At 47.1% G+C, this 27,402-nt stretch overlaps 1 protein-coding gene across 2 annotated transcripts; it reads right to left on the bottom strand.

Moving 5' to 3' along the window:
* Positions 1-364: 364 nt before the first annotated feature.
* Positions 365-14,640, bottom strand: Siglec15 (sialic acid binding Ig like lectin 15). Of its 2 annotated transcripts, none has more exons than XM_048363465.1 (6): positions 14,589-14,640; positions 7,691-7,750; positions 6,739-7,122; positions 5,185-5,556; positions 3,431-3,461; positions 365-1,853 (listed from the first exon to the last, which is right to left on the bottom strand). In XM_048363465.1, exons 1-6 carry the CDS (start codon positions 14,638-14,640, stop codon positions 1,745-1,747), a joined length of 1,008 nt encoding a protein of 335 aa, XP_048219422.1. In that variant the 3' UTR covers positions 365-1,744. The 2 variants fall into 2 exon arrangements, with proteins under 2 accessions (XP_048219422.1, XP_048219421.1); XM_048363464.1 differs by having other exon boundaries at positions 5,185-5,562; positions 6,742-7,122.
* Positions 14,641-27,402: the final 12,762 nt, after the last annotated feature.

The following is a 27,402-nucleotide window of genomic DNA, read 5'->3' as shown; positions in this document are numbered from 1 at the left end:
CCTGGACTGGCTTCAAACTGCCATCCTCAGATCTCAGCCTCCTGAGTTGGATTAGGTGCCCCGCTCTAGAGGACTTTTTTAACTTCCAATCCAGACATCCACAACATCAGAGATAGGGAGGTCCCTGAATAACAATGCACAAAGTTTCCCTGCCAGTATCTGTTATTGGAAATAAACCTTAGCTAGGTGCCAGTGGCCAATGCCTAAAATCCTAGCCACTCAGGAGGCTAAGATTTGAAACGTGTGGTTTGAAGCTAGTGTGAGATAGGAAAGTCTGTGAGACATTTATCTCCAATAAACTTCCCCCCAGATAACTTCTTCAGTTTTATACCACCAAACATTTCTCTCAATTCTTAGCACAAAGCAGATACATAAACAATAATAATTCCTATCGCAGTTTTTCTTGGCTATGAAACTAGCTTTAAGGAGGCCAAAAGATGTTCTACCACACCACTTTCAGGTCTCTAACTTTGTGCTTGGTGATTTTAAAGGTGTGCTTGGACATGCCTACAGGTATCCTTCTATAAGGAGGTACACATGCCGACTCTTGTGCCCTCTTAACAGCTCAGAGAATGCCTAGTTGGACAGGCTTCTGTGTGTATCCCAAGGCAGCCATGAGCTGTCATCACCCACCTGCACTGTTGAGGGTCCTGCTACAGCGGGGAGCCTGAAAATCACTGTCCTCAACCTTCTGAGCATCCCCCCCCCCCCAAATAAGCAACATGGCCCTAGTCCTCTACTCTGTGGCCCTTTCCTTTTGCCTTCACCTGGCCCCAAGCATACATCTCCCTGTCTCTAAGAGAACTAAAAGCTATACCCTGAAGTGTGGAGAAGGAATACAGCACCCTTCAAAGGTAGCTTGGCCGGCCTCAGAAATACTTCAACATTGCCAGTGCTTCTGGACGTTGCACTTCCTGGGTGGGTGTGGGCTGTAAATAGAGGTCAGAGCCATAGCTGCTTTATTCACCAGAACACAGGTCTACCATCCTTCAGCCCCTGAGACATGGTCTCCAAAACAACATGTCTTCAGTTTCCTTTTCCTGGAGATCCCCGCTCACGGCAGTGCAGAGCAGCCGACATGGTACCACAGAGGTAGGCAGAGGGTATGGGGTGGCCACCAGGGAAATCATAGGAAGCAGGGGCAAGGCCTCTCCTTGCCACTCAGCTCCTGGATTTGATGTTCCTCTGATCCCAGTTTTCCCAGTCCCAGCTCCAGCCTTACTCTCTGCAATAACCGTTCTCCACAAAGTTCTTGTGGGTGCCATAGTTACCCATGAACTGTACAACCAACAGCCCACGGCCTTGTACATACCTCTACCATTTTCCAGCTAGAAATGGCCTGCCAGCCAGAGGGGAGGATTACTGTTCATGTTCAATAGTGGATGAACTTCTTAGGGGTGTAGCAAATGACCTCATCTACATGGTAAGTTGGGGGCAAACCAGGACAGAGCCTGTACTTCTACCCCTTATGACTAATTTCCTGTCTGCTTTACTATGGGGCTCTAAGCAATGAAGGTGAAGGGGAGTTTTTCAAGAAGTTTCATGCTGAGGCTCATAGGCACACATACATTTTCAGAATGTCGACCTTACTGGCATCAATATTATGGGGCTTGAGATGCATATTCAAGTAAGAGGCCAGATGAATTCCTGTGAGCAGTCTTGTCCCTCTTGGGGCTTGCTCAGCTGGGAGTTGCCAAAGAGCCTGAGGGCCATACCAGCCACATCCGGTACCAGCCTTCACTTCTCACGGTGCACAAATGGATGTTGATGGTCGAGGAGAATATATGGCAGCTGTTTGGCTTCGGGGGTTCATCTGACTCAAATTTTCATAACTGGACTCCTGAGCCTGGGGCCTGTGGACAGGAAAGTTGGCTGACCATTCAATATGAAAGAGAGTTGAGCGGGGGGGGGGGAGCTCCTGAATTCCCGAAGTGTACCCTAAAAGCAGGCCAAATGAAGGGGACACAAGACGGGAAGCAGTGGGATCAGAACCTCTCTTAAAGATGAATGAAAGGAGGTCAGAAATAGGAATGTGTGCTGCAACTGACAGCATCCCAAACTATTAAGTCTGTCTCTCCAGGCTCATCTCTCCCAGTTCCAACTGCTTCTCAGCCTTCTTCCTAGAATGTCCAATGGGCATCTCAAGTCTCTATGCCCACCATGCTGGGTGTGCTCCTCATCCATAGCCCCAACCCCTTCTCCATCATCTCAATAAGTCACTCCAAGGGTTAGTTTGTGTGTACTGACTCTCTCCTTGTCCACATGCTGCCCACTCTGTCCTCGGGCAACCCTCCCCCCACCTGTCCCCAAGATGACACCTCTGTGTGAGCAGTCACATACTTTTCCCTAGGCCTCCTAGCCCTTCCTATTCATCTACCTTAAACCATCCTGACTTCTCCTTGTACTCAGACTAACTGCCCATCCTCACCTGCCTACCTCATGGTCTGTGCTCTGGCCATGCTTGCCTCCCTCCTGGGTCCTACCTGGACCTTTCTTCTTGTCTGTGCTCTTCAGAGTGGAGTACCCCTACCCTGTGCACCACAGTGCCCTCTTCCAGGTTCAGGTACCCTTAGAACCATGTCCTCAGAGAGTATCCTGGTCTACGTTAATCCTTGCCCAGGAGCCACTCTGTTCCCAGGGGCTCTGCTTTATCACTGTGTCCATTTCCTTCACGGTTCTCACTTCATAACGTAAGGTAATTTTATTATGTGTTTACTAAAGTTCTCCACGTTGGAAATTGAGTCCAGGGATTTTTTTTGTCTCCTTAGTATTCAAGTTGGATGTTAAGAGTCGATGTTGAATAAATATTTCTTAAATGACTAAACATTTGACTTTCTGATGCTCAGAGGTATATGAGCAAAGAAAAGGGACAGGTGATAGGTGGTGAAGATACTTGAGCAGGCAGCTGAAGAAAGTCGTGCTACCCCACCCAGCATCAGGCACAGAGGGTCTGGGGCCTAGAACTGGGTTCTTTCTTCAATGTGGAACTTCACGTGGGTGGACATGGCAGAGGAGGTGCTATGTGCCCGGAGTCATTGACTTCTTGCCTGAGGTCCCTATAGCCATCCTCTAAGCTAGGCCCTTGAAATTCTAAGTGGAAGTTTCTAAGAGAAGTAGTCAGCAAAGCACCTGGAAAAATGAGTGCCCATGGTAACTTCCGTGTGGAAAGATGGGTTCTAGAATTCTGGGGACTACAACATAAAGCATCCTGGAGGCATTAATTTTTAGGACCATAAACTCCAGGCTAGGCATGTGTGGTATCAGTGATGGGAGCTAGTTAGGAGGGAAGGGTATGCTTGTCTGAGAGAAGGGAAGCTATGGGCAGTACCTAGCCTTCCTCCTCAGATGGCTGGTTCCAAAAAAAAAAAAAACAGCACCCCTTCACAAAAGAAATAGATATTGGGGTAAGGGAGATAGTGTGAGCACTTACCGTGATGGGGTGTCCTGGGTAACTGAGTGTTCTGTGTGAAAAAGAGAGAGAGAGAAAGAGAGATGTCAATCTGCATGGAGCCTTCCGATACATGGTACCTACCCACCTTGCCTTGCTCCTCCCCACCATGTTAGCAAAGTGGTCCTCAGGAGATGTGTAACTGACAAGGTGAGCTGCTGTGTGGACGTGAAAGATGAGCAGGAGTAAATGGGAGGAAGGGTGGACAGGGGATAGTCCCAACAGAAAAAAACTGCCTGAGGACCCACAAGCACAAAATGCTCGCTGAGTTTCAGGGAGAAATGCCAGCATGGCCACAGCGAGGGCAGCAGCCAGGGCAATTGTGGCGAGTTCCAGATTTCATCCCTGGAGAGCTCGAGGCAGGTGTTATTGTTATATGGGAATTCAATCATGGGATATAGAGAAGCCACATTTTAAGAGGTTCAATGAGGAGTCTTTATTAGAAACCTGTCGACTGCAAGCAGACACATGTCCCCCCAAAACTTGCTGCCTGGAATGCCTTAAATACTGTTAGGAAACAGAGCCACAAGGATAGTAAAGAAAGAGCAGAAAAATAATCTCAACAACTAAGACCAACTCCAAATGGAGAGTTGAAGAGGGGAACTATGGTGACCTGAGGAATCAGGAGACACGAGGCAGAGTGGCTGAAGGTCACAGGGTCACAGGGAGCTCAAGAGTTCCACGTCTCCTGAGTTCACAGTACAGGTCTGGCAGACCCAGGAACCTATTGTTCAAGTCCCCACCCCTGCTTCTGGGAATTTTGGAGTAATGACCTAGGGGTGAGAGTGGGGAAGTAGAATTTCACCTCAAGGAGTTTTCAGAGAGTCCACCAAGATGCCAAGATGGCGCCAGTTAGGCCCAGTATCTATATTTTATTATTGACCTGGGAGGATTGAGGAACTCTGGGCAGACCCCTCTATCTCTGGAGCACACAGTGAATGTCGCTTCCTCCTCAGGGACAGCAGTCAGTGGCAGCTCTCTAGAGACCTTTGGAGTTTTATCTGCCACACTTTGACACAGGCTGCTCTTATCTTTCCAGGCTCCACTGTACTTACAAGTGTTGGTTTAGCTCTCATTGAACTTCTTCCTTAAGGCCTTCCTTCCTGGCCTTATCAGAGGATGACTACCACCACCCTTCTGGGGTCTGGGGGAGACTATCCCACAGTGATCCCACAGTGCACTGCAAAGATATGCTTACTCAGCTTCCTTCCAGCAAAGAACCATGTCTTTATTTCTTTTTTGCTGGTATGGGGATTTGAACTCATTGCTTCCTGCTTACTGGGTAGGTGCTCAGCCACTATGTCACTGTCCCCAACCATTTTTGTCTGAATGGTTTCAGATGTTCATCCTCTCCCGGGCCTGCTATGGAGCTGTGGTTACAGGCACACACCACCACTCCCAGCCTAGAACCCTGTCTTACACATTTCTGTAACTTCCAGCACTGTGCGGCACAAGTCCACCACAGGAGGTTTGCAGGGATGCAATGGAGTAATGACACTGGCAAAGCTGGTGGCCCCCACCCTAGGGAGCACTCATTTATGGGAGCCTCTGTAGAGCTCCTCGGACTCAAATCTCCACCTCAAAGGGCCAGGAACTGAACTCCCAGCCTCAGCTTCCTCAATGCAAAATAAGCCCTCCTCACCTCCTGAGCTGGGAGAAGGAAGCAGTGCCCAGGTGCTAGAAGGCCAGCCCTGGCTCTCCCCACGCGAACCCACCCAAGCCTGGGATCCACCCACCTTGGTGTTGGCGTGTGGCTCGAGACACCAGAAGGCCGAGCAGCAGCACCGCCTTGAGGCCCAGCGCGCTGAGCAGCAGCGCCATGGCCCAGGCCCCGGAGGCGCCTCGGAAGCGGAACAGGTACACGCTGGCCTCCGCTCGGCCCAGGCTGTTAGCCGCGGTACACGTGTAGCGGCCGTCGTGGGTCAGCGTGGACAGCTCTGCGGTCACCTGGTAGCCATGACCTTGAGCCTGCGAGGGGGCCGAGCTGTTGCCCAGGGCGGGGCCGGACCAGGCGAGGACGGGCTGCGGCTCTCCTTCGGCCGTGCAGAGCGCGCGGAGGCTGTGCGCGGGCCCGGGCAGCACGGAGACGTTCACGATCCGTGGCGCGGCTGCGGGACAGAAGGGGCCGCAGGTCACGGCCAGGCCTAGGCGCTGCGCCGTGGGCACCCTGACCCGGGCCCTTGGGACTGCAGAACACCAGGCTGCCTGGGTCACTAATACAGGCGTGGCCTTCTTGGACAAGCTATTGCTTCTCCCTCTCCATGCCTCAGTTTCCCCAAGTGAAAATGGGCGTTGCTATGTGCTCTGACGTGTGTGTGGGGGGGTGTTGGGATTTGGCAAATGAATTCTGGTGGGGTGCTTGGATTAAGCGACAGCAAGTGATCATGAGAGTGGTCATTGTCACAGTACATGACCGGGTCTCCAGGGACCGAGTGGCCCTGCAGGCGTCCTGGAATCCACCGTGGCTGGCGCCATATTTAGGATGAATGTCCATTCGTTCTTATCCCCCAACCCCTCCCTTTTATCCACGAGCCACGGAGGACATCCACTCTCTCTGCGCTAATATCCATTCCTCTCACTCCATCCCAGCTCTTCCCGCGATCCATATTCCTTCCTTCCTTCCTTCCTTCCTCCCTCCCTTCCTTTCCTCTTTCCCTTCCCTCCTTTCCTCCCTCCCTCCCTCCCTTTCTTCCTTCCTCCCTCCCTCCCCCCTCCCTCCCTCCCTCCTTTCCTTTCTTCCTCCCTCCCTCCCTCCCTCTCTCCCTTCCTTCCTTCCCTTCTTCCCCCCCTCCAATTCCTTTCTCCCCTTCCCTCTCCTTCCTTTTCCTTTGTATGCCGATCCCAGGCCTGGGCGCTGCACCCCGCCCTCCCCCCCCCCCCCCCCCCGCCGCTTCTTTTGCTCAAGGCCAGCCCTCTACCCCTTGAGCCACAGCGCCACTTTCGGCTTTTTCCGAATAGTGTATTGGAGATCAGAGCCTCACCGACTTGTCTGCCTGGGCTGGCTTCGAACCACGACCCTCAGATCTCAGCTTCCTAAGCAAGCTGGGATTACAGGCGGGAGCCACGGGCGCCCAGCGCAGGATTCTGCATTTCAAATTCGCGGGTGGCCCACGATTTCCCGCCCCCCCCCCCACACACCCGTTTTCTTTGTCAGGGGGCTGAGATCAAGAGAAGGGCTGGATCTTGCTGCCTTCCCATTAGCAGGCAGGCCCCGCGCCCTCGGGCCTGGCCCCCGGCGGCCCCCCGGAGGTCCCCGGCGGTGTCCGGCGCCCCGCGGCGGCCCGCCTCACCCATCACGCGCAGCCGGACGCCGTGGCGGCTCTCGTAGCGGTCGTGGACGTCGCCCGCGAACTCGATGCGGCAGAAGTAGCGGCCGGCGTCGGCCAGCGCGAGGCGCTCGACGCGCAGGGACAGGTCGTTGCGGCGCGGGTTGCCCAGCAGGCGGAAGCGGCCGTGCAGGCTGAGCGCCGTCTGGCAGAGCTCGCTGCCGCGCGCCGCCGCGCAGCGGAACACCTGCGGGCCCGCGTACGGCTCGCCCGCGCGCCAGATGGCCGTCAGCGGCCCCTCGTAGTGGCGGTGCGGGTGCGTGAAGGTGCAGGGCAGCACCGCAGCCTCGCCCGCCTCGGCGCTCACCTCCGCCGGCACCTGCATGGACCAGCGCTGGGCCGGCGCACCTGCGGGCCGGGTGAGACTTTTAGGCCAGGATTCCGGAGACATCGCGGTCTCTGGGGTCCCTGGAAACCCCAGCCTCAGGCAGCACCCTTGGGAGGCCTGGAAACCCACGTCTGACCTCCTTGGTCCTGTATTCCCACGACGGGGTGGGAGGTGGGGAATTGGCCTTTATTTATGGTCCAGTGATCCCCACATCCCCCCACGACCCCTGCCCCCCTTGCTATTGCTGGGCGCCAGTAGCTCCCACCTATAACCCTAGCTACTCAGGAGGCTGAGATCTGAAGAGCTCAGTTTGAAGCCAGTCTGGGCAGGAAAGTCCATGACACTCTTATCTCCAGTGAACCACTACAAAGCCAGAAGTGGAGCAGTGGCTCAAGTGGTAGCAGGCCATCCTTGGGTGGGAAAAGCTAAGGGACAGTGCCCAGCCCCGAGTTCAATCCTTAGTACCAGCACACAACAAAGCAAAACTTGCCCCACCTGGCAGCCAGGATTGCAATAGGGTCTCAGGATCCCCAAGAAGACAATGATTAAAAACAAACAAACAAACAAATAAAAACCCCAAACACTTACTGTGCACCTCTGTGTTGAGCAAATTCCCAGTAGTGTCTCTTTTAGTTCTCACAAGTGATCCTAGAGATAAAGAGTTATCCTAGGTTACTGGTTAATAAACGAAGGCAGAGAGAAGCTGAATAATTGTCTGAGCTCACAGAGCTAAGGTTAATCAAAGCCAGGATTTATACTCTGTCGCATTCTGTAGCCTGTATGGTAGTGTGTGAAAAGCATGGAGCCTTGCTATGTGGCATTACACTATTACTTACAGAGGGAGCTTGAGGCCTAGGAGGGACACCACGTGGAATGGAAGTTCATGTGTTGAGTTGTTTTAGAATCTAGGTTAAACCAAGTGGACTATCTCCTTACTAACTTCTCAGCACGGTTGGGGCCAGTGCTGGGTGACCCCCCTTGCTATCTGCATGGGCCTCTGAACTCAATTTCCCCACCTCTCACTTTGTAAGCTACTAAAGACTGGAGGCAAGGGCTGGAAGCTAAGCTCTGCCCCAAGGCCAGGGAGCCACAAGGCTCATTGTTATTGCTGCCAGGGAAGGACAGGCCACAGGTAGTGTCTCTTCATGGAGTGAGGGCAGGCTGCTAAGCCTGCCTGGCCAGTGCTCTAGGGCACAGTGCACAAAAGGCATCTTTAGAGGGAATAATATTGGGTACTTCCCTTTGCGTGGCTTTTCATATAAACCATGCCATGTGACCCACTCCACGGCAGGTGCTGGGATGTGTGGTGACAAAGATGATGAACAGGACACCCAGTAAAGAAAGGCAGGGCAAATACTGTTTTAGATTAGAAAATGAAGACCCAGAATCACAGAAAGTGGGAGAAGTCCAGCCTTTCTGACTAAGCCCAGGGTACTTTTCTGACTCTTAAGCCCCACTCACTCTTTGGGCAGGAATCTCCTCCACCCACTCACCTGTAAATATCCTACAGCTCAGGACACTCCTGTGGCTGGAATCACGCCTACGATCCCACTATTTGAAGCACACACATCCTCTCCCTCGGCTGGCTCTTCCAGGATCCCATCATGGTGACCTGGACCCACTATGTCTTCCCTTTTGTGGTGGCAAAGTCCCAGTTGCTCACCTGCCTTCCCCATCCTCCTTGTCCTCTCTCTGCCGTGTCGTGTTCTGTACCCGCAGAGTGGGCTGAGCTGCGCAGTGCTGCCCTGGGCTGGCAGTTGTGTCTATAATAAACTACACTGTGCATGAATGCCCAGCTTATGATCAAGAAAAACCACAAATTCTTTTTTTCCCATACAACTACTTTTAAGCTTAATCTCTTTTGTTCTTCACCAGTAGGATTATGGTTGTTGTTGTTGTTTTTTTAAACCAGTGAAGAACTTGGCATTTATCCTTGGTAAGAGCTGGTTTGCTCTGTTGTTAATAATCACAAGGCCTCATTCCAAATTTTAGAAAGGCTGGGGTGGTTCAGTCAGTACTTTGAGCAGCAGATGCAACTCCTTGCAGTCTCAAGGGTCAGCCTCTGCCTCAGTTTCCCTGCCATTTTCCAGTCTGTGTGACCTCAGCTTCCTCTAGTCTCTTGCAGCTTAGAGGCATCAGAGAGTTAGGAACGGGTTCCCCACATATGATTTGCTATTGCGCATTCACCAGTTCAGCAAACATTGATTGGGCACTCCCCCACTCCATGCCAGGTGCTGGGATCTGAGCCGTGGTGACAAAGATGAACAGGATGCCCTGTCAGCCTGCTGGAGCTCATGGCTTCCAAAGGGAGACAGTTCCGAGAACACATAATTACACTGCAGTCTGCCAGGCACTCTGATGATGAGCGTGAACAATATTGCCTCTGTCCTAACATGATTCTGGGCCCATTTTCACTCACTAGCTTCCTCCTATTTCTCCTCAGTTCTCTGCTGAGTTGTCCCCACCACAGGAGTCCTTTCCTGAGCCCCAAGCCTGAGTCTGGCATTCCTCTCCTCTACTCTAGGATGGCATAACTACTTCTTCAATGTGGGCATTGCCCATCTCAACTATGTGTCACCTCACCGCCATGGGAGGTCAGGGATGAGCCTGTGCTCTCTGTGTGCTATTATCCTGCACAGTGCCTGGCCCCTGGTAACTGATCCCGATCTGAATTGCAGAAGGAATGAGAGTGGCTGGAGAGGGTGTGCAGAGAGGGGGCCAGCAGGTATTGGAGAGCCCACAAGAGAGGAGATGTGTGTTTACTGAGCCTCGAGAAAGGAGAAGATCTCATGATCATATTCCAGACGTAAAGAAGAGCAGAGCAGAACCATGAGGCGTGGATGTCTTAGGGAAATAGAGATCGTAGGACATGATGAGAGGAGGACAGATCTCTGAAGAATGGGAGATGGTTGGAAAGCTTCCTGGGCTCATTGAAAATTCACCCTACAGCCGGTATCAGTAGCTCATGCCTGTAATCCTTGCAATCCGAAAGGCTGAGATGTGAGAATCATGCTTCAGAGTCAGCCCCCCTGCAGACAGATCCATGTCACTCTTATCACCAGTTAACCAGCAAAGAGCTGCAAGTGGAGGTGTACTTCAAGTTGTAGAGCACCAGCTTTGAATGGAAAATCTAAGCGAGAGTGTTAGGCCCTAAGTTCAAACTTCAGTAGCCACATACACACAAACACATGAAGCATAACAAAGGGGGTGTGACTCAAATGGTAGAACCTGCCTGAAACACACACAGAGATAAATATAACAAACAACAACAACAACAAAAACAGCAAAAATTAAAAAATAAAAAATTTGTCAGCTGTTCAAAAAAGCAGGGAGTGGGACTTGGTGAGGTCAGTTGACCTACCCATAGTAGAGGGTAGAGGCCCTGGGTAGACTTGCCATCTTTGTTCATGCTCTTACCTTAACCCCCAGCACAGTTGCCCGAGGACTGGTTTGAAACACCCTGAAGTGGGCTCCAAATGGCAGGCCTGGCCCCTCCCTCCCTGGTGGGCTATACTGTACAAGGGAAGGACACACAGGCTCTTTCACTAAGGGTTCCAGTCTTGGCTCCTATTAGGAGGGAATGTGTGCTTCCTGTTTACCTCCTGAATGGGGTTCAAAGAGGTGGGGCCTGGCCTTTTCCTCTGACACAGGAACCTTTGGATGAGGCTATCCCAGAGGATTCAAGGTGAGAGCAAGAAGTTCTCAGCAGGAATTGCCCAGGGAACAAAGGTGTTTGCTTTGGCAGAAACCTGAGCATCTGGTGACCTTTACCATTGCCTCTGGCACCCCATGCCTGTCTGTGAAGACTGCAGGGATGACTCTTGGATTGGAGCTATCCATGGCTCCTACAGTTGGGTCTTTAACCACTCTGCCTCATGTTTGACTGTCTCCCAGGGTCAATAAGAAGGGTCTGTAAGGAAGAACACATCAGCTTTGGAACAACTGGATTTCCAGAATGACCATCACACCTCTGGTCATTCTTTCATCGGTCTCTGTGTGTGTGCACATGTGTGCGTGTGTGTGTGCATGCACACACACTGGGGCTGGAACTCAGCATTTCACACTCTAGCTTGGTGTTTTCCCACTCATAGCTAGTATTCTACTACTTGAGCCAGACCTTCACCTCCGGTCTCTTACTGGTTAATTGAGTAGCTAGGGTTATAGGCGTGAGCCATCAGCACTAGGTCATCAGGCTTTTTCTTTTTCCTTTTTCCTTTAAGCATTTGTACAGAGAGGTTTCAATTGAATATGCACGTTTATGAGTACAAAGCATCTTGATCAGTGTCACTCCTTTCATCATTCTCTCCCACCTGTCTCAAGTCTTAGCCTTTTGTCAGACCCTCAATCTGTGCCTGGGACTGGGACTGTGCCTGGGTTTAGGAAGATCATTTGGGTAAGTTCCTAATATCTCAGGTCTCAAGCTCCTCTCTTGTAAAATGGGTACCATAACCATTCTTCATAGGGTTGGAGATTGAATAAACCCACACATGTAGGTCACCTGGCTGTGACTGACACACAGTAAGCTCTCTTTCCGGACTGGTCTCCCTCAGCCCTCAGGCTTCGCCTCCTGGTCCTTTAACCCTTTCCTCTTTAGTGTGTAGCTGTGGCGGTGGCTGTGGTTATGACCTGTAACCTAAACTAATCAAGATGAGCCGTCACAGGCCACTCCTGTCCTGGGCCCAGTGCCACAACACCGCTCCTCCGTGTTCTGATGTCATTGGTGCCTTCATGATCCGTGGGCCTCTGCTGAGTGGTCTTGCTCCTTTCCCCTTCTCCCCTCCCTTGACAAAACAGCCACTGGGAGCAGAGAAGTCCTCACTAAGCCCTCCCACTTCCTCTAGGTCCTAACACAGCACCCCTGCACCTCTTTGATCTCTTTCTGCATCCCGAATAAGCACTCCAGGTGTGTAGGCGACTGCTGCCACATCTCCTGCCATCCCGGCTTTCTGCAATAATTAAGAACTCGTAAAGAAATGGCTCTGAGCACCGAGTTTTGTCTCTGTTTTCCCTGCATGTAGTCTGAGTGAGGGGCTGGGGGTGCCCTCAGAGGACATCCACCCACATCCAGACTGTGACATCCCAGAAAAGCCATCAAGGCTGCCCCACCGGCCCTGGAATGGAATGAGGATGCCCCTCCTTGCAGGCCGATGGTGAAGGGTAACTCAGCTGTGGTCAACAGCCTTGCACAAAGAGTCCTAAGTAGCAGTTATGGTGATGTTCACATCAGTGTATATGCAGCCATCATGGTCATCTAAGTGGTCAGAGCGCCAAGGCCAGTGTTTATCTCTTTCCCTGACATTCTCCGGCTCTCCAGTTTTCAAAAAGCAGATTCCGGAGCCCCCCGGGAGATGAGAGCTCTGCATGCAGAGCCTAAGTGGCCTGGCATGAGGGAGGAGAGCAGGGGAAGTGGGATTCCTGGGATAAATTCTCCCACTTCTCTTTCACCAAGGGCCTGCCTGGGCTCTGCTGTCCTGGACACGAACAGAGCATGGACTGGGACCCACATTAGCCCAGCAGCCTATTCATAAGGGCAGAACAGTTGAACTGAGCCTTGACCTCAGGGTCTTCTGCCCAAGGAAGCCGCCTTGTGTCCTCTGGAGTAGCCATGTGGATAGGCTCACAGGTAAACAGTACCCAGAAGGGGTTCAGGACATTGAGTTTCTGGATCACCCTGATTCATGGGGCTTACGGATTTTACTAGTAAAGTGGTTGCTGGTACGTAAAGAAATAGGGCCCTGGGGCTGGAAATGTGGCCTAGTGGTAGAGTGCTTGCCTAGCATGCATGAAGCCCTAGATTCAATTCCTCAGCACCACGTATACAGAAAAAGCTGGAAGTGGCGCTGTGGCTCAAGTGGTAGAGTGCTAGACTTGAGCAGAAAGAAGCCAGGGACAATGTTAAGGCCTTGAGTTTAAGTCCCACAACTGGCCAAATAAAAAAAAAAAAAAGGGCCTCCTCAGCCAAGCTGGCTTGCAATCTCAAAACACAGCTACAAGTGGAGTGTTGGTGGCTCACGTCTGAAATACTAGCTATTCAGGTGGCGGAGATCTGGAGGATTGTGGTTCAATACCAGCGCAGGCAGAAAAGTATGAGACTCCAGTTAGCCAGCAAAAAGCCAGACTGGAGGTGTGGGTCAAGTGTAAGAGTACCTGCTGTAGGTATAGATAAACAAACTGAGCAAGTACAAAGGTCCTTTGTTCTAGCCCCAAAATCAGGGAAGGGGGAAATAAAGGAAGAAAAAGCAAGGAGTGGGAGGAGGAAAGAAAAAAGAAACAGCTTCAGCATATGCAGTTGATTTTTGCTTCTTGAACATGTGACTAGCCTACTCATGCTTCCTTAAAATTTTGTCTTTAACTGACTCATAGCAGCTGACCCTGTGAGGGAGAGGAAAGAACTAAAACAGAACCCTAGTCCCCAGGATCATTTCTCTCAATGCTCTGTGACTTGGTCAGCACTGTGCAGACACAGAAGTCCCATGCTGCGGAGTCTCTTCCCTATCTAGTTTCCTGGAAGGTTGACTGGGAGCTCAGAGTGCCACAGTGCCAGCAAGTGACCCATGATTGCACGGGGCCTGGTGACACAGGTGCTGCGTCCAGGAGCACAGCTATGGGAGACTTCTGGGACTAGGATTGGCAAAAAGACTAGGTTTGAGGAGTGGAGCTTATGAACCCTTTGCCAGTTGCCTTTATTGCTCTCATCTGAATTGGACATCAGAATCGCCCAAGAATCTGGGCCTTGATGCCTGATCTTCTGATACCATGGGGAAGCTGAAGCCAATGGATTGATTTTCTTTCTTCCTTTCTTCTTTCTGGGAATTGAACCATCCAGAGCCTTGCACCTGCTAGGCAAGCACTCTTCCCCCGGACTATATTCCCCAGCCAGAATTTGCATCTTAATAAATGCCCCCTCTCCTGGGATTCTGATGTGGAGGGTCCCTGTGAGACGCTTGTGAGAAGCTCTGGTCCTAGGGATTCCAATCCACTGAGGTAAGTGACATTATTACTTCATCCTGCCGCAAGTACTTCCCACTGCTGGTCTCTATCCCCTGGCCTGATTCCCCACAGGGAACCATCTCTATTCTTACCCCAGCACTGTCCCCAAACAACTACGCATTTTATTCTTCTCATGCTCCAGACAGTGCTCATTAAGACATGAAACCCTTGAATGACAGCATCACCCAAAGTATGTCCAGAGACTGCTTGTCTTCCTCATTCAAAGCCCACTATTCCCCTCGCGATGCAAAAAGAGGAGATGGCCTTTTACGCTGGGAGCCACTGAATCCCGGGAAGTTGGGGGGCTGGCCTCAAGTCATCTGGAAACCTGACAAAGCCCAGATTTGAACCTATGACTCTTGTCACCACAGCCCTGAAATGTGTAGCCTTTCTTCTTCAACCAGCCCAGAGGCTGTGGACAAACTCAGCTTGAAGCGGGAGAAAAGGCTGTTGCCAAGTCTACCTCTTCTGGGCCAGATTGAACAATAAAACTCACCCATTGGGATGACACACGACAAGCAGGCGAGGAATCTGATGGACCCTTCCATGCTGTAGCAACTGGAACCCAGCAACCTCACGCCTGGCCAGGTCACCAGTGAGAGGCCCCCTGGGCATGCAGGAGGTGAACGTAGGTGAGTGTGTGGTGAGCCCTGGTCTTCAGACCCCACTAGGTTCTGCGTGAGCTGGGAGAACTGAGGACAGGCAGCCTGGCTGCTGGTGGTGTGATCAGACGGGACCCGTGGGGGTTAGTCATGTGGAAAAACCAAGAGAGGAATTGCTGGGATGATTCTCAAGGACAGGATAAAGGGAAGTCGATGGAGAAGGAGCAGGATCCTTTCATGTAGCCACTGGCACTTCCTTCTTCCTTCCTGCTCTTCCCTATAGTTTCAGTGTACCCAGTGAGTTTTGTCTCCCTTCGTCCCCTAATTTAAATTATTTTTTTAAAGACTGAGGGACTCTTTTTTTCTTTATTCTTTTTATTTATTTTTGCCAGTCCTGGGCCTTGGACTCAGGGCCTGAGCACTGTCCCTGGCTTCTTTTTGCTCAAGGCTAACACTCTGCCACTTGAGCCACAGCGCCACTTCTGGCCATTTTCTATATATGTGGTGCTGAGGAATCGAGCCCAGGGCTTCATGTATATGAGGCAAGCACTCTTGCCACTAGGCCATATTCCCAGCACCCCCTTCTTTGAAAATTAAAAAAATGGTTATTATAAAGGTGATGTCCAGAGGGGTTACAGTTACGTAAGTCACGTAAAGAGTACATTTCTTTTTGGACAATGTCTCCCCTTCTCTCACTCTCCCAATTTTTCCCTCCTATCCCTCTCCACAAGCTGTATAGTTCATTTTCAACATAGCGCATCTCCTTCCTTTTCAAACTCTTTTCAAGAGAGGGTTTTATTTCCCAAGATGTTGAGGGGATGAGCCTGTCAGCTAATAACTCAGTGTTAGGAAACTACATAAGTTGTCAATATTTGCAAGAGAAGACTGTTTTAGCTAATGATTGACTTTCACAACCAGAGTCCCCTCTAGAGGGCTTGTGGTCCTAGAACAACATTTGTAAAATTTCAGTTGGCGGAAGGATCACCTAGACACAGGTGAAAGGGCAGGCAGGTGGTACCTCTAACTAATCCCAGGTGATGCCTGAGTTGGTCCTTCAGCTACACCTCTGCAACAAGCTAAGAGGACTCTACACTGGGGGCTGCTGTGTGGTACTGTCAGGTAGAAGTCAGGACCTTGGGGAGGAGAGGGGTACCTGGAAACTTCGAGGATGGGCTACTGGGGGAGGGGGGAAATAGAAGGAGACTGATGGTGAGAGACCCTGTGGACTGGAGTTGATTTATAATTTGGACTGTGATGACCAACTTCTTTCAGGTAATCAACTGGACTTAATGGAGAAGTTAGGGTAGCAATGTGGTACACTCCTTTGGGTTCTTTTCTAAACTGAGTTTGCAACCTTTAAGGTTAAGAGGTAAAATGGGATATAATGTGCTCTGTGAAATTCATGTAAGGCAAGAGCTGTCACTATTATTTATCACATATTAATTGTACAAAGGGTTTCATCATATTTCCATTCCTGCATATACTGTACTTTGTCAAATGTATACCCTACTACTCTTAGCTCCGTACCCTTTCCTTTCCTTTTTTTCTTCTCCTCCTCCTCCATCTTCTTTCTCCCCCTTCTTCCTCCTCCACCTTTTCACCACCTCCTTCTCTCCCTCTTTCTCCTTGTCTTCCTCCTCCTCCTTCCATTTTCTTTCTTCCTTTCCTTTCACTCCACTCCTTTCTACTACCTTCTCTTCATGTCCCTTCATCTTCCCTCCTGGTTTTTTTTTTTCCCCCCTCTTCAGTACTGAAGTCTGAATTCAGGACCTTACACTTGCTGGTAGATCTCTACACATAAACTGTAACTCTAATGAGATGTGACCACTGGCTAATCCCTAGAATTGAGAAAGTTACTATTATAGAGTCCTTGCTTGGGACAACTGTCCAGTATACCAAGAAGTAGCTTCAAATGTAGTTACTCATTGCTCTTGGACAAGGGTGGCACAGAGCGTTTGGCAAATTACACCAAGAGATATTGCACCTGTTCCCTTGTTCCTTTGTGTTATTTTGTGCTTTCTACCTGTCTGTACCACATTAGAGGGAGTCAGACTGACCCTGAAAAGGTTGGAAGTACTATCACCCCCAAAGCTCTATATTTGGGGGTTCAGAGGTGCAAAGGCGGGGGGAGGTAGGAGCATATCTGGAAGGCTCCACGCTGAATAGTGTCTTCATTATCCAGAGTGTGTGTCGCTTCTTTCCTTCTTTTTTTTTTTTTTTCCAGAGCCTCACAAAGGATGGCAGCTGGGGCTACTTCTGTAGCTCTTCACAGACGAAGTTCTGTTCTGCAAGTTTAACCTCACATCAACTCCACGCTTTCTGTAAGATGATGCATTGAACTTAAAGATTGAGGAGGGGTGCTACAAAGGTCACCAGATGTTCTGGGTGATGTGACAGCAGGATTAACCAGCTAGGCGGGGTTTCTCTCTAGAATTTAGAATGCTGGGAAAAAGAGGAGATGACGTAAAAGGATTAGGGAGGACAACACCGGTAAGAAAGGTAAACTCTGCTGAGGACAACTCCCCTAAGGAGTGGCTCTGTCTTACCTCTCAGGCCTTCTCTTATCACTTCAGGCCCAGCTTTAGTTTATAACAAGCATTATGAATGTATAGTAATAGAGTAGAAGCTTTGCCTGGCTCTAAGCAGGTGCTCAGGATCATCTGATGTCAAAGCTTAGACTAGATCTCTTGGACTCGGTGTCCAGTTATGTATGTGTATAGAAAGTTATCAGTCTATACACATAGAAGTGGCTTAATTAAATGGTAGCTAATGCTGATATTGATTTTTAAAGAAATTTCTTTTTGTTACTAAATGAAAGTCTGCTCCAAAGTCCAGGAAACAAGAGTGAGTAAAGAAGGAATCAAATTCATTTATGGTCTGTGAGGGGCTATGAGTCTCAAAGCTTTGTCTTGGGAAGGCACCAAGGACTTTTATAGGGAGGAAAAGGAGATGTAGGGCAGGAAGGCTTCATGTTGAGTAGGATTTTCCTTATCTAGATTTTTGTCTCCCTTTTTCTTTTTTTCTGAGATAGCCTTTTTATTTTTTCCAGAGCTTTGCAATGGACCTCTAGCGCTTGGAGTATCTCCTGTAGTTTTGTTGTTGGTGGTGGTTGTGAGACTTGAACTCAGGATCTGGACACTCCTTAAGCATTTTTGCTCAAGACTAGTGCTCTACCACTTTGAGTCACAACTCGACTTCCAGTTTTTGGGTGGTTAATTGGAAATAAGAATCTCATGGGTTGGGCTGGGGATATGGCCTAGTGGCAAGAGTGCCTGCCTCATATACATGAGGCCCTGGGTTCGATTCCCCAGCACCACATATACAGAAAATGGCCAGAAGTGGCGCTGTGGCTCAAGTGGCAGAGTGCTAGCCTGGAGCAAAAAGAAGCCAGGGACAGTGCTCAGGCCCTGAGTCCAAGCCCCAGGAATGGCAAAAAAAAAAAAAAAAAAAAAAAAAAAAAAAAAAAAAAGAATCTCATGGATTTTCCTGCCCTAGTTGGCTTTGAACTGTGATCGTCAGGTCTCAGCCTCCTGAGTAGCTAGGATTACAGGAGTGAGTCACCAGAGCCCAGCTCTTTTTGTTTTTATCTCTGCCTTTTTTTGGGGGGGGGAGGGGGAAGGATGTAGGATTTAATAGTGGGCAGGACTAAAGAGGAAGCAGCCCAGTGTGTGAGCTCATGAAGGCAAGGCCCACTCCTTGTCCAGGGGACTATGGTGAGGGAGAGACATGCTTGATCTCACTGCCTTTGGGGATGAGCTGCATATTGATCTACATTAAACATGACAAAGTGCCACTTCTTTTTCTTCTGGTGGCCAGGGAACTAGAATTGGCCTCAATCACGTATCCTTCATTTGTCAGATGATGGCCATGATGACTCAGCCAATGGCCACCATGCCCAGGGGCTTTCTAAAAGTGCCTTTCATACCTGTCTGGAGTTTAGAGTGGGGACCTCATGAGACCAGAGACATGAATGTGCCTGGAAAGGCCCCTGGTTGCTGGGAGACCCTTAGGGAAATGCAGACAAGCAATAGGTGGCATGCATTACCAAGGAGGCTGCTGTGTGCCACCAAGGCACACTGTACTTCTTTTTAGACAGACACATTGCTTTTCTACAAGTTGACCTTACATCGGCGTTCACACGTTCTGTGTGCTGATGCATAGAGCTAAAGACTGAGGAAGGTTGTTATGAGGTCACCGGATATTCTGGGTTCTGTAAATCCAAAGAAGGATTGGTTAGCAGTTAACATCCTAACACTAGTTAGGTGGGGCTTCTCACTAGACTTTAGCCTTGCAAAGGGATTAGAGAAGGGCGGAAGGGCAAAGGAGGGAGAAGTAAGTAACTCTGCCAAGGACAACTACTCAAAGGAGTGGCCCTGTCACACCTGGGCAGACTCACCTGGGCTTTATATGTAGGGGGATTGTGAAATTTATTATCTAAGTTGGATCACTTTTGTCTGGGACAAATGCTAAACTGGCAGGATATTGGTATAATCATCATGAACCAGGATCATCCTGGAAGACCAGACATAGAAGCTTGGGTTTTTTTTTTTTTTCCTTCTCGAAAAATCCTTTACGATTGTCCTTATTGCACAGTGTCTCAAAAGCTTTATGAAGCTCCACCTGTCATTCAGGCATTGCTGTGATATTTCCCCCGAATCTTGGGTAGGCAAGGAAGGTGATGGGAATTCTGAGTGTAGATAATCCCATTGAGGATGGCTTCATGTGTGATTTTTTTTTTTTCAGTCCTTGGGATGGTGCAAAAACAATACACATTCAGTACACACTCAGAAACTTCCTATCAAATTCTGAATGTTAATTTTTTCCCAGGATAGTGATGTGCAGTATGATCTTCCGTGAAGATTGCCCTATGGGCAGAGGCAATGAGACACAGTTCTCTTCTCATGGGATTATGAGGGTGAGTAACTGACATGCAGCAAGGTACTGTGTGGCTACAATGTAATGTGCCCTAGGTTAGGTGTATTAAATATATTTTCAACTTAATGCTGTTGTCAGCTGAGGCTGGGGCTTCTCAGAGCACAGGCTCATCATAACTGGAGAGTAATTATATTTCTAGTTATCCAAAGCAGGTCTGTCCCTTCCTATTATGTTCCTTTGCCTTGTGTTTCCTGGGAGTAATGGTATGAATGAGATCCAGATATACAAGCTCAGAGCCTCTGAGAATACAGTGTGGTAAACTGATGCACCACAGTTGAGGAAATGTCATGAGGGTAACATGTGCTCTCTAGGGTTATACAGTATGCAATCTGCACAAGGCTATGTGGCAGCCCCGTGTACTTGCCTGATACAGGGAAGGAAGGCTTGAAACATGAAAGCAGGATTGTTTCTAGGGGGCTAAGGACTTCTGTTAGCCAGATACTTAAGAACATTTAATCAGGCTAAGGTGAAGTCCTAGCTGGTCTGGGCCAGAAGCACCTAACTTCGCCATCTCTTTCTGAGTAGAGGTTTGGGGGAAGATGTATCCTGATATGTGGCGTGGGACCACTGGGACCCCAGCTTATACCACACTTCAGTTGGAGGCAAGGACAGAAAGCTGAGTGTTGCTCAGTCATTCTCTGCCAAGGTAAATGAGGCCATTCCCTCTTGCTGGTTCTAGATGAGGAAGTTCCTCCCGCATTTTCTCTGCATTTTTTTCCTGGGAAATCCTGGTTATTTTCAGCATTCTGTGTCATTTTCCTCCATCTGCCATCACAGGGAGAAAGGCCGTCATGCATCTTGTTAGGGAAGCTTTGAGTCCATACAGGTTAGGAGCCAGGTCTCAGCTTGGTCAGTAGGGAGACTTTAGAGCACTCCTTGTTTTCTGAGTGAACTGGGAATGCTAATGGCTCCTTTGCTACTGCTGCCAGGACAACGAGAGCCCAGTGCCCTGTTCACAGCAAGCTCTCAACTGAGCAGCACAGAGCTGCTGATCCCTCCCATCCAGGTGGGGTACACAACGATTCAGATTATGATGGGAAAACGTGAGTTCAAGAGATAGAGAGAAGGTGATAGTGGAAAACAGGTACCTAGAGGTCGAAGTGATTTCAAGAACTTTAGAAATATTTGGTGAATTAATAATCTTCCCATCTTCTGTTGAAATACAGATACATCTTTAGTACTGATTTTAGTTGTCTAGTTTTGGGAAGTGACACATTTGCCTTTTAAAATACTATCATCATATATGCACAAGCAAGTATCAGGATTCAAAATCAGCATAAAAAATCCAGCAGGTAGGGGTTGGAGATACGGCCTAGTGGCAAGAGTGCTTGCCTCGTATACAAGAGGCCCTGGGTTCAATTCCCCAGCACCACATATACAGAAAATGGCCAGAAATGGCGCTGTGGCTCAAGTGGCAGAGTGCTAGCCTTGAGCAAAAAGAAGCTAGGGACAGTGCTCAGGCCCTGAGTCCAAGCCCCAGGACTAGCAAAAACAAACAAACAAACAAAAATCCAGCAGGTTTTCTTTAGACTAATAATAAATTCACTGGAACAATCCCATTCACACCTCAACGAAATGAAATAAAATAAAGCTATTGTTGTGAATCACTGCCTTGGTAGAGAGGGTAGACAAAGTGCTAGCAACTTGGTGCTCCTCAGGTTGAAGTCCTGGTTGAGTTCTGTAGTCGGGAGCCACCATCTTAGCTCTTTCATGATACCAGGAGGAGGTAGGATAGGGAGGGGACACTGTGCTGAGGATGCTGAGCTAGGTGAGGAGCTGATGGCAGGCCTGGACATCTGGCCCACCAGGGAGCTGCCCCTCCTTCTCTCCTATCCCCTCTCACCTCCTTCCCTTTCATTGCTTCTTTTCCTTCCCCTCTCCTTTCTCCCTCTCTTCCCACTGCCCTTTCTCTGTTTTCTCCTTCCTTTCCTTTCTTTTGTTGAGCTGGTTGTGGCTGTGTGCCTTCACAGTCAACGGATATTTAATATGGATGTAGAATTCCGGCAGGACTCACGTTTTCAACTCTTTCAGGATGTTTGATCCACTGCCTTTAGGCTTCCGTTGTCTCTGATATGGGAATAAGAAGTCATTCTTTCTTTCTCTGAATAAATTATTTTTTTCTGTAGACTTTCAACTTTTTCTTTTATTGGTAGTTTTACTCTAATCTGCCTAGGCATGGCTTTCTTTTATTTAAACGGATTGAGGTTTTGCTGATGTTTTTCTTTTTAAACGTATACATTTATGCCATTTGCCAAATTTGGATATTCTTGGACATCATTTCTTCAAGTAAAACTTTGTACCTCATTTCCTGTCTCTTATTTCAGGACTCTAATTGTGTGTATGTTAGACTTTTTGGTATTTTCCTTCAGGCTGAATCAATGTTTATTTCTGTGTTTCAGAATGGATATTGTTTATTTCTTTAGGTTTATTGGCAACTCTTTTGTTTTTCTCTATTTTCCTGCCAACCTCATCAGGTAAATTTAAATTTTTATTTCTGCTTTGACTTCTTCATTTTTTTTAAGTCCTTAAGTAGTTGTACAAAGAGGTTCAACTGAAAAATTTAAATAACACATTTGTTTGGTTATAGCATTTCCATTTGATTCTATTTTTAATACTCCCTATTTCTGCAATAAGATTTGTTGTGTTTTCATCATGATAATCATATTTTCCTTATGTCAATTTAACATAATCAGACTTTATATTTAAAAATAAAGTTCTGCTAATTTCAGTATGTTATTGTGCGCTTGGGTTTTGCTTTCTTTGTTCTAAAGAACAGGTCACATTTTTCTGCTTTTGAGTATGCCAAGAAATTTGGAATGTTCCCTGAATATTGTGAATGTTTTGTGTGGTGACTGTATTCTAGAGTGAGTGTGTGTGTGTATGTGTGTGTGTGTGAGAGAGAGAGAGAGAGAGGAGAGAGAGGAGAGAGAAAAAGAGAGAGAGAGGAGAGAGAAAGAGAGAGGAGAGAGAGAGACAGAGAGAGAGAGTATTTTGAGACAGAGTCTTACCATGTAATCCAGTCTGGCCTTAAACTTGATATTCTCTTGTCTTAGCCATCCTATGGCTTGGGCTGCTTGGGTTGTTGGGTTGTTACCATGCCTGAATTCTATTGCATTCTTTCACAGAGTGTTGAATTTTTACTTTAGCAAGTGATTAACTTTGTATGCTGTAACTTTTTGTATGCTGTAATTGTAAACTTTTTTTTAAAGCAGCACATCAAATCTCTCTACTGCTTTTTTATCCTTAAATAGACTGCTTATACTTATTCCTTACATGGGTGATTAAGGGTCAGACAAAAATTGGACAGAATTTTTATTTGGAATTTATGGCTTCCTCTTTCTGGTTCTTTTCAGGACTCTCCCTTACTTTCCAGCAGTTGTGATTGCTTCAAACTTTGTCTCCAATTTGTTTAGGACAAAAGGCTGTTTTAGTTGTTAGTTAGGACTCAGCACAGATAGAAATTATAAAAGAGGAGACTCACCTTTTACTACTCCCTTCAACCATGTTGTCAGCTTCTCTCCAGAGTTCACCTGCTTTGCCATAGTTTCCATGGCTTATAACCTCTCCCTCTACCATTGAGCTTTTAATTTTTATCTGGATGGTTGGTTAGTCCTACCAGAAGTGGTACTTACTATAGATCCTGATTGTTTTTTTTTGCCAGTCCTGGGGCTTGGACTCAGTGCCTGAGCACTGTCCCTGGCTTCTTTTTGCTCAAGGCTAGCACTCTGCCACTTGAGCCACAGCGCCACTTCTGGCCATTTTCTATATATGTGGTGCTGGGGAATTGAACCCAGGGTTTCATGTATTCGAGGCAAGCACTCTTGCCACTAGGCCATATTCCCAGCCCCCCTGATTTTGTTTTGTTTCAAGACAAGATCTTACTGTAGTCTAGGCTGGCCTCAAACTCACGATCCTCCCATCTCAACTTCCTGAATATTAGAATTACAGGTGTATACTGTTATGTCTGGTGAGGATCTTGATTCTTATTCACTGTGACTACTAACTAGCACTTTGTACAATGCTATCTGGCTTCACCAAATATTCTACTGAATGTTAATGCTCTGGGAAATGTTTCAGATGGAGGATTTTCTGGTATTAGGTAAAGCTAGTGATGTCTTTTCAAGTTAAAATACCCAGTCCATCTGTGGACAAAAAAAAGTAATGCCTATGTATACAAACAGGAGATATGACCCAGAAAGGGCAAAGCCAGCCCCATGGATGACTCATGGCAACTTAAGAGGCTGGAGGAAGCAGCCAAGTGGCCACGCTACCTGCTAATGTTTGGTTTTGACTTGACTGGATTTAGAGTGAATAGACTCTGATTTGGGGAAGGTATAAAACTTGATTTACTGGGCCAATGACATCTTCTGTTCACTTTTATTTCCCATCAAAAGTGTATAAGATCTTAGGATATGGTTAGAAATGCGCAAAGAAATGCAATTTGAATTAAGTCATCCTGTCAGGAAGAAATTGAGGGGAGGCACCAAGATTATGTGGGGAAAGGTTAGAGGTACTTGGTACAGAAGTAGACCCTCCTCCCTTCTCAGGCTACTAGAGAGGGTGAGTTGACTATTTACAGCTAGCTGAGAAAGTCCTGAATCTCAGAGATCTGTCTCATCATTTTATTACAGATTTCTTCCTTGATTGAGAAGCTTTGAGGGCAATTTGAAGCACTCCATAAAATAACTTCCATTTTCTACTACGTAATATTATGCCTAATACTATGCTTTTATTATTTTTTTGGTCTTGTTGTATTTATGTCTTTAGGGGTGTGTATGAAGAGGAAGTTCAAAGGGTTTTTCTGAAGAGTGGGGATTATATTTTTATGACACATGAACAAGTAGGAATCCTGTCATGGACACACCATTGTTCTAGCTTTCATGACAATTTGATTCAAGTCAATACGTATGATACATGTTTGTTTTCTGAAATGCAGCATATTTATTTGACAAGTTAGTGTTCTCTGTGTTCTTGTTCACATATGAAAGGGTCTGGCCCTTTGCATTCATGAACAAATGAAAAAGAATCAGAAGTCCAGCTTGTCTTTGATTAGAGTCTGGACTAATGACTAGGGAACTATTCAGCAATAATGATATCCAACATTTAAATATCCCTCTTTGTTCCTTTCTTTATTTTGGATGTGTATATTGCCCCTCCCCACCTGGATATGTGCATTTATTATTCCCCTGGCTCCATTTATTTATGATATATAATATCACAATTGCATACGTATGTGTATGTATATATACCTATACAACTGTACATTCATATACACTCACATATCCAGTATCTAGGATCAAGTTATAGCCACTTGACTATATTTATAGTCTCCAATAAGCTTCTTGGAGACCCCTTTAATGTTGCTGTTCTGGCTGGGAATGTGACTTAATGGTAGAGTGCTTGCCTAGCATGCATGAAGCCCTGGGTTCGATTCCTCAGTACCACATAACAGAAAAAAAAAGCTGTAAGTGGAGCTGTGGCTCAAGCAGTAGAGTACTAGCCTTAAGCAAAAAGAAGCTCAGGGACAGCGCTCAGGCTCTGAGTTGAAGCCCAAGACTGACAAAAAAAAAAAAATGCTGTCTATGTTGTTTTGGTCTGTATTCTGTTGTCATACTGAAATTCCTGAGACTGGGTAATTTTTAAAGACTATTGGAAATATTGGTTCATACTTTTGGAGCAGGGAAGACCAAAAGTATGCCCCTGGCCAGGGGTTCATGCTGCTTCCACTCATGGCAAAAGTAGAAAGCAAAGGGGTAGAAGAGAGGAAATACAAGGTGTTACTTTGCTTTCTAGTAACCTGCTCTGACAGTAAGTAACCCAGGACCCTTCATTACCCATACATCTCTTCTTTTTTTCTTTTTTTTTTTTTTTAAGAGCTGGCCAATGGCTTGAGAGCTTAGGGCAGAATTTTCGTTTTTATTTATTTTTTCTTGTTATTATAAAGGTGATGTACAGAGGGGTTACAGTTACATCAGTCAGGTGAGGAATACATTCCTTGTTGGACAGTGCAGCATTTCTTCTTTCTTCCTTTTTTTTTTTTTTTTTTGCCAGTTCTGAGCACTGTCCTTGGCTTCTTTTTGCTCTCTTAAAGAGCCTGCTTCCTGCACCTCCACAATGGAGGGGACAAACCATGTTTAAGCGACAGCATTATCTAATTCATTCTTTCTAAAACTGGCATGCTTCCATAGTGAGGCTGCACCAAAATTATTGAAAATATATTATTCCTTTGCGTCTACTTCTCCATCTGGGAGCAATTCTGCCACAAATGTCCTGATATATATGTTTTTTATGAACTGGTGATTTTGTTTCTAAGGGAAAGAAGCTAACATCAAAGGGCATATGCATGTTCAGTTTTAGTGATAGCACTAGTTTTCTAAAATGATTGATACTTCATATTTCCACTGGCAATATAGGATACCATTTCTCTGCATCCACACCAGCAATAGGACTTTTAATTTTTTAAGATTTTTGCCTAAAGTTGGGCACAACGTGATGCATTATTAGAAAAGTGATGCATTATTAGAAAAGTGATGCATTAGTAGAATATCCTTCCATTTCTTCCTTCCTTCCTTCCTTCCTTCCTTCCTTCCTTCCTTCCTTCCTTCCTTCCTTCCTTCCGTCTCCCCTCCCTCCCTCCCTTCCTCCCTCCCTCCCTCCCTCCCTCCCTTTTTTTCACCCTCTCTCTCCTTCCTCTGTAATACAAGGCCTGGCTTTTGCAAGGCCTAAACTCTACCACAACCAGTAATACTAATTTCTGTCTCTGCTGGTAAATTGAAGCATCTCATGTTTCCTAACAATTTGTATTTTATTTTCAATGGGTTTTTGATAACTTGATTGGTCCAGTTTTCTTTGTAATGATTGTCTTTAATGCGATCACATTTGTAAGAGACTTTTTGCATGTTTAAGTGTTAATTTTATGTCACCTATTTATTTATTTTACATTACAACTATTTTCCTTTGGGCAATTGCTTTACTATTGTTTGTTTATGAGATCAGTTACTGTTCTATGGACTCTTGTTTTCTTTCTACTTGGTATATATGTGTTGGTACTGAGGCTTAAACTCAGGTCTTGGGCCTGTCCCTTAGCATTTTCTACTCAAGGCTGGTGCTCTACCACTGGAATCACATCTCCACTTCTGGCTTTTTTTTTTGAGAGTCTCAAGGTCTTTCCTCCCTGGGCTGGCTTTGAAGCATATCCTCAGATCTCAGCCTCCTTAGGAGCTAGGATAGGATTTAGTTTTCTTTTATATAAACCTTCTCATCCTAACATACCTCCTGTCTGTCCATTCCCTCATTCTTCCATTTAATTATGTTGCAATAGGTACTACATTTATATGGCGACTCTATAAGTCATTAGACGTCATATACCATGGTTGTCTACATTGTATTTCTTGGACATTTTTTGTGTTCTCAATCATTAGGACATTTAGAAATATGAAGTTTTAAATGTACTTGTCACTAATCAAAGCCATACTCTAGTCCTCTTAGTGGATATTTGATCTTTAATGAGCTTAAGTGCATTCTCAATGTATCAATTTCATCATCCTGCTCTATCTGGGCTGGTTACTTTACCCTTTCCTGGGTTCCATGTCTTCCGGCTCCTGTATTAAACTGCCCAGCAGCTATTGGAGAAAGGATGTGGTACTTTGCACATGAAAATATCTTTGTTTTACTTTGTACGTAGTTGATGGTGTAAGCAGCAAGAGAATTCTAGGTTGAAGTCATTTTCTCTTATACTTTTAAAGCTGTTCCTCAGTTGTCATTTTGCTGAGA

This window comes from Perognathus longimembris, chromosome 15 (assembly GCF_023159225.1).
Source record: "Perognathus longimembris pacificus isolate PPM17 chromosome 15, ASM2315922v1, whole genome shotgun sequence".
Taxonomy (NCBI): Eukaryota; Metazoa; Chordata; class Mammalia; order Rodentia; family Heteromyidae; genus Perognathus; species Perognathus longimembris.
Note: the sequence above shows the minus strand (reverse complement) of the source record. Positions and strands in the feature narration are given on the sequence as shown.

Bases quoted from the DNA above. Each gene is read 5' to 3' on its own strand.
- Siglec15 (XM_048363464.1), bottom strand. From the start codon at position 14,640: ATGGAAGGGTCCATCAGATTCCTCGCCTGCTTGTCGTGTGTCATCCCA. The intron at 7,123-7,690 runs GTAAGTGTTTGG...CCCGGCCCGCAG, and splicing joins GCTCAACACAGAGGTGCACA to GTGCGCCGGCCCAGCGCTGG. The intron at 1,854-3,430 runs GTAAGTGCTCAC...TCCTGTCCACAG, and splicing joins ACCCAGGACACCCCATCACG to GCCCCAGGCTCAGGAGTCCA.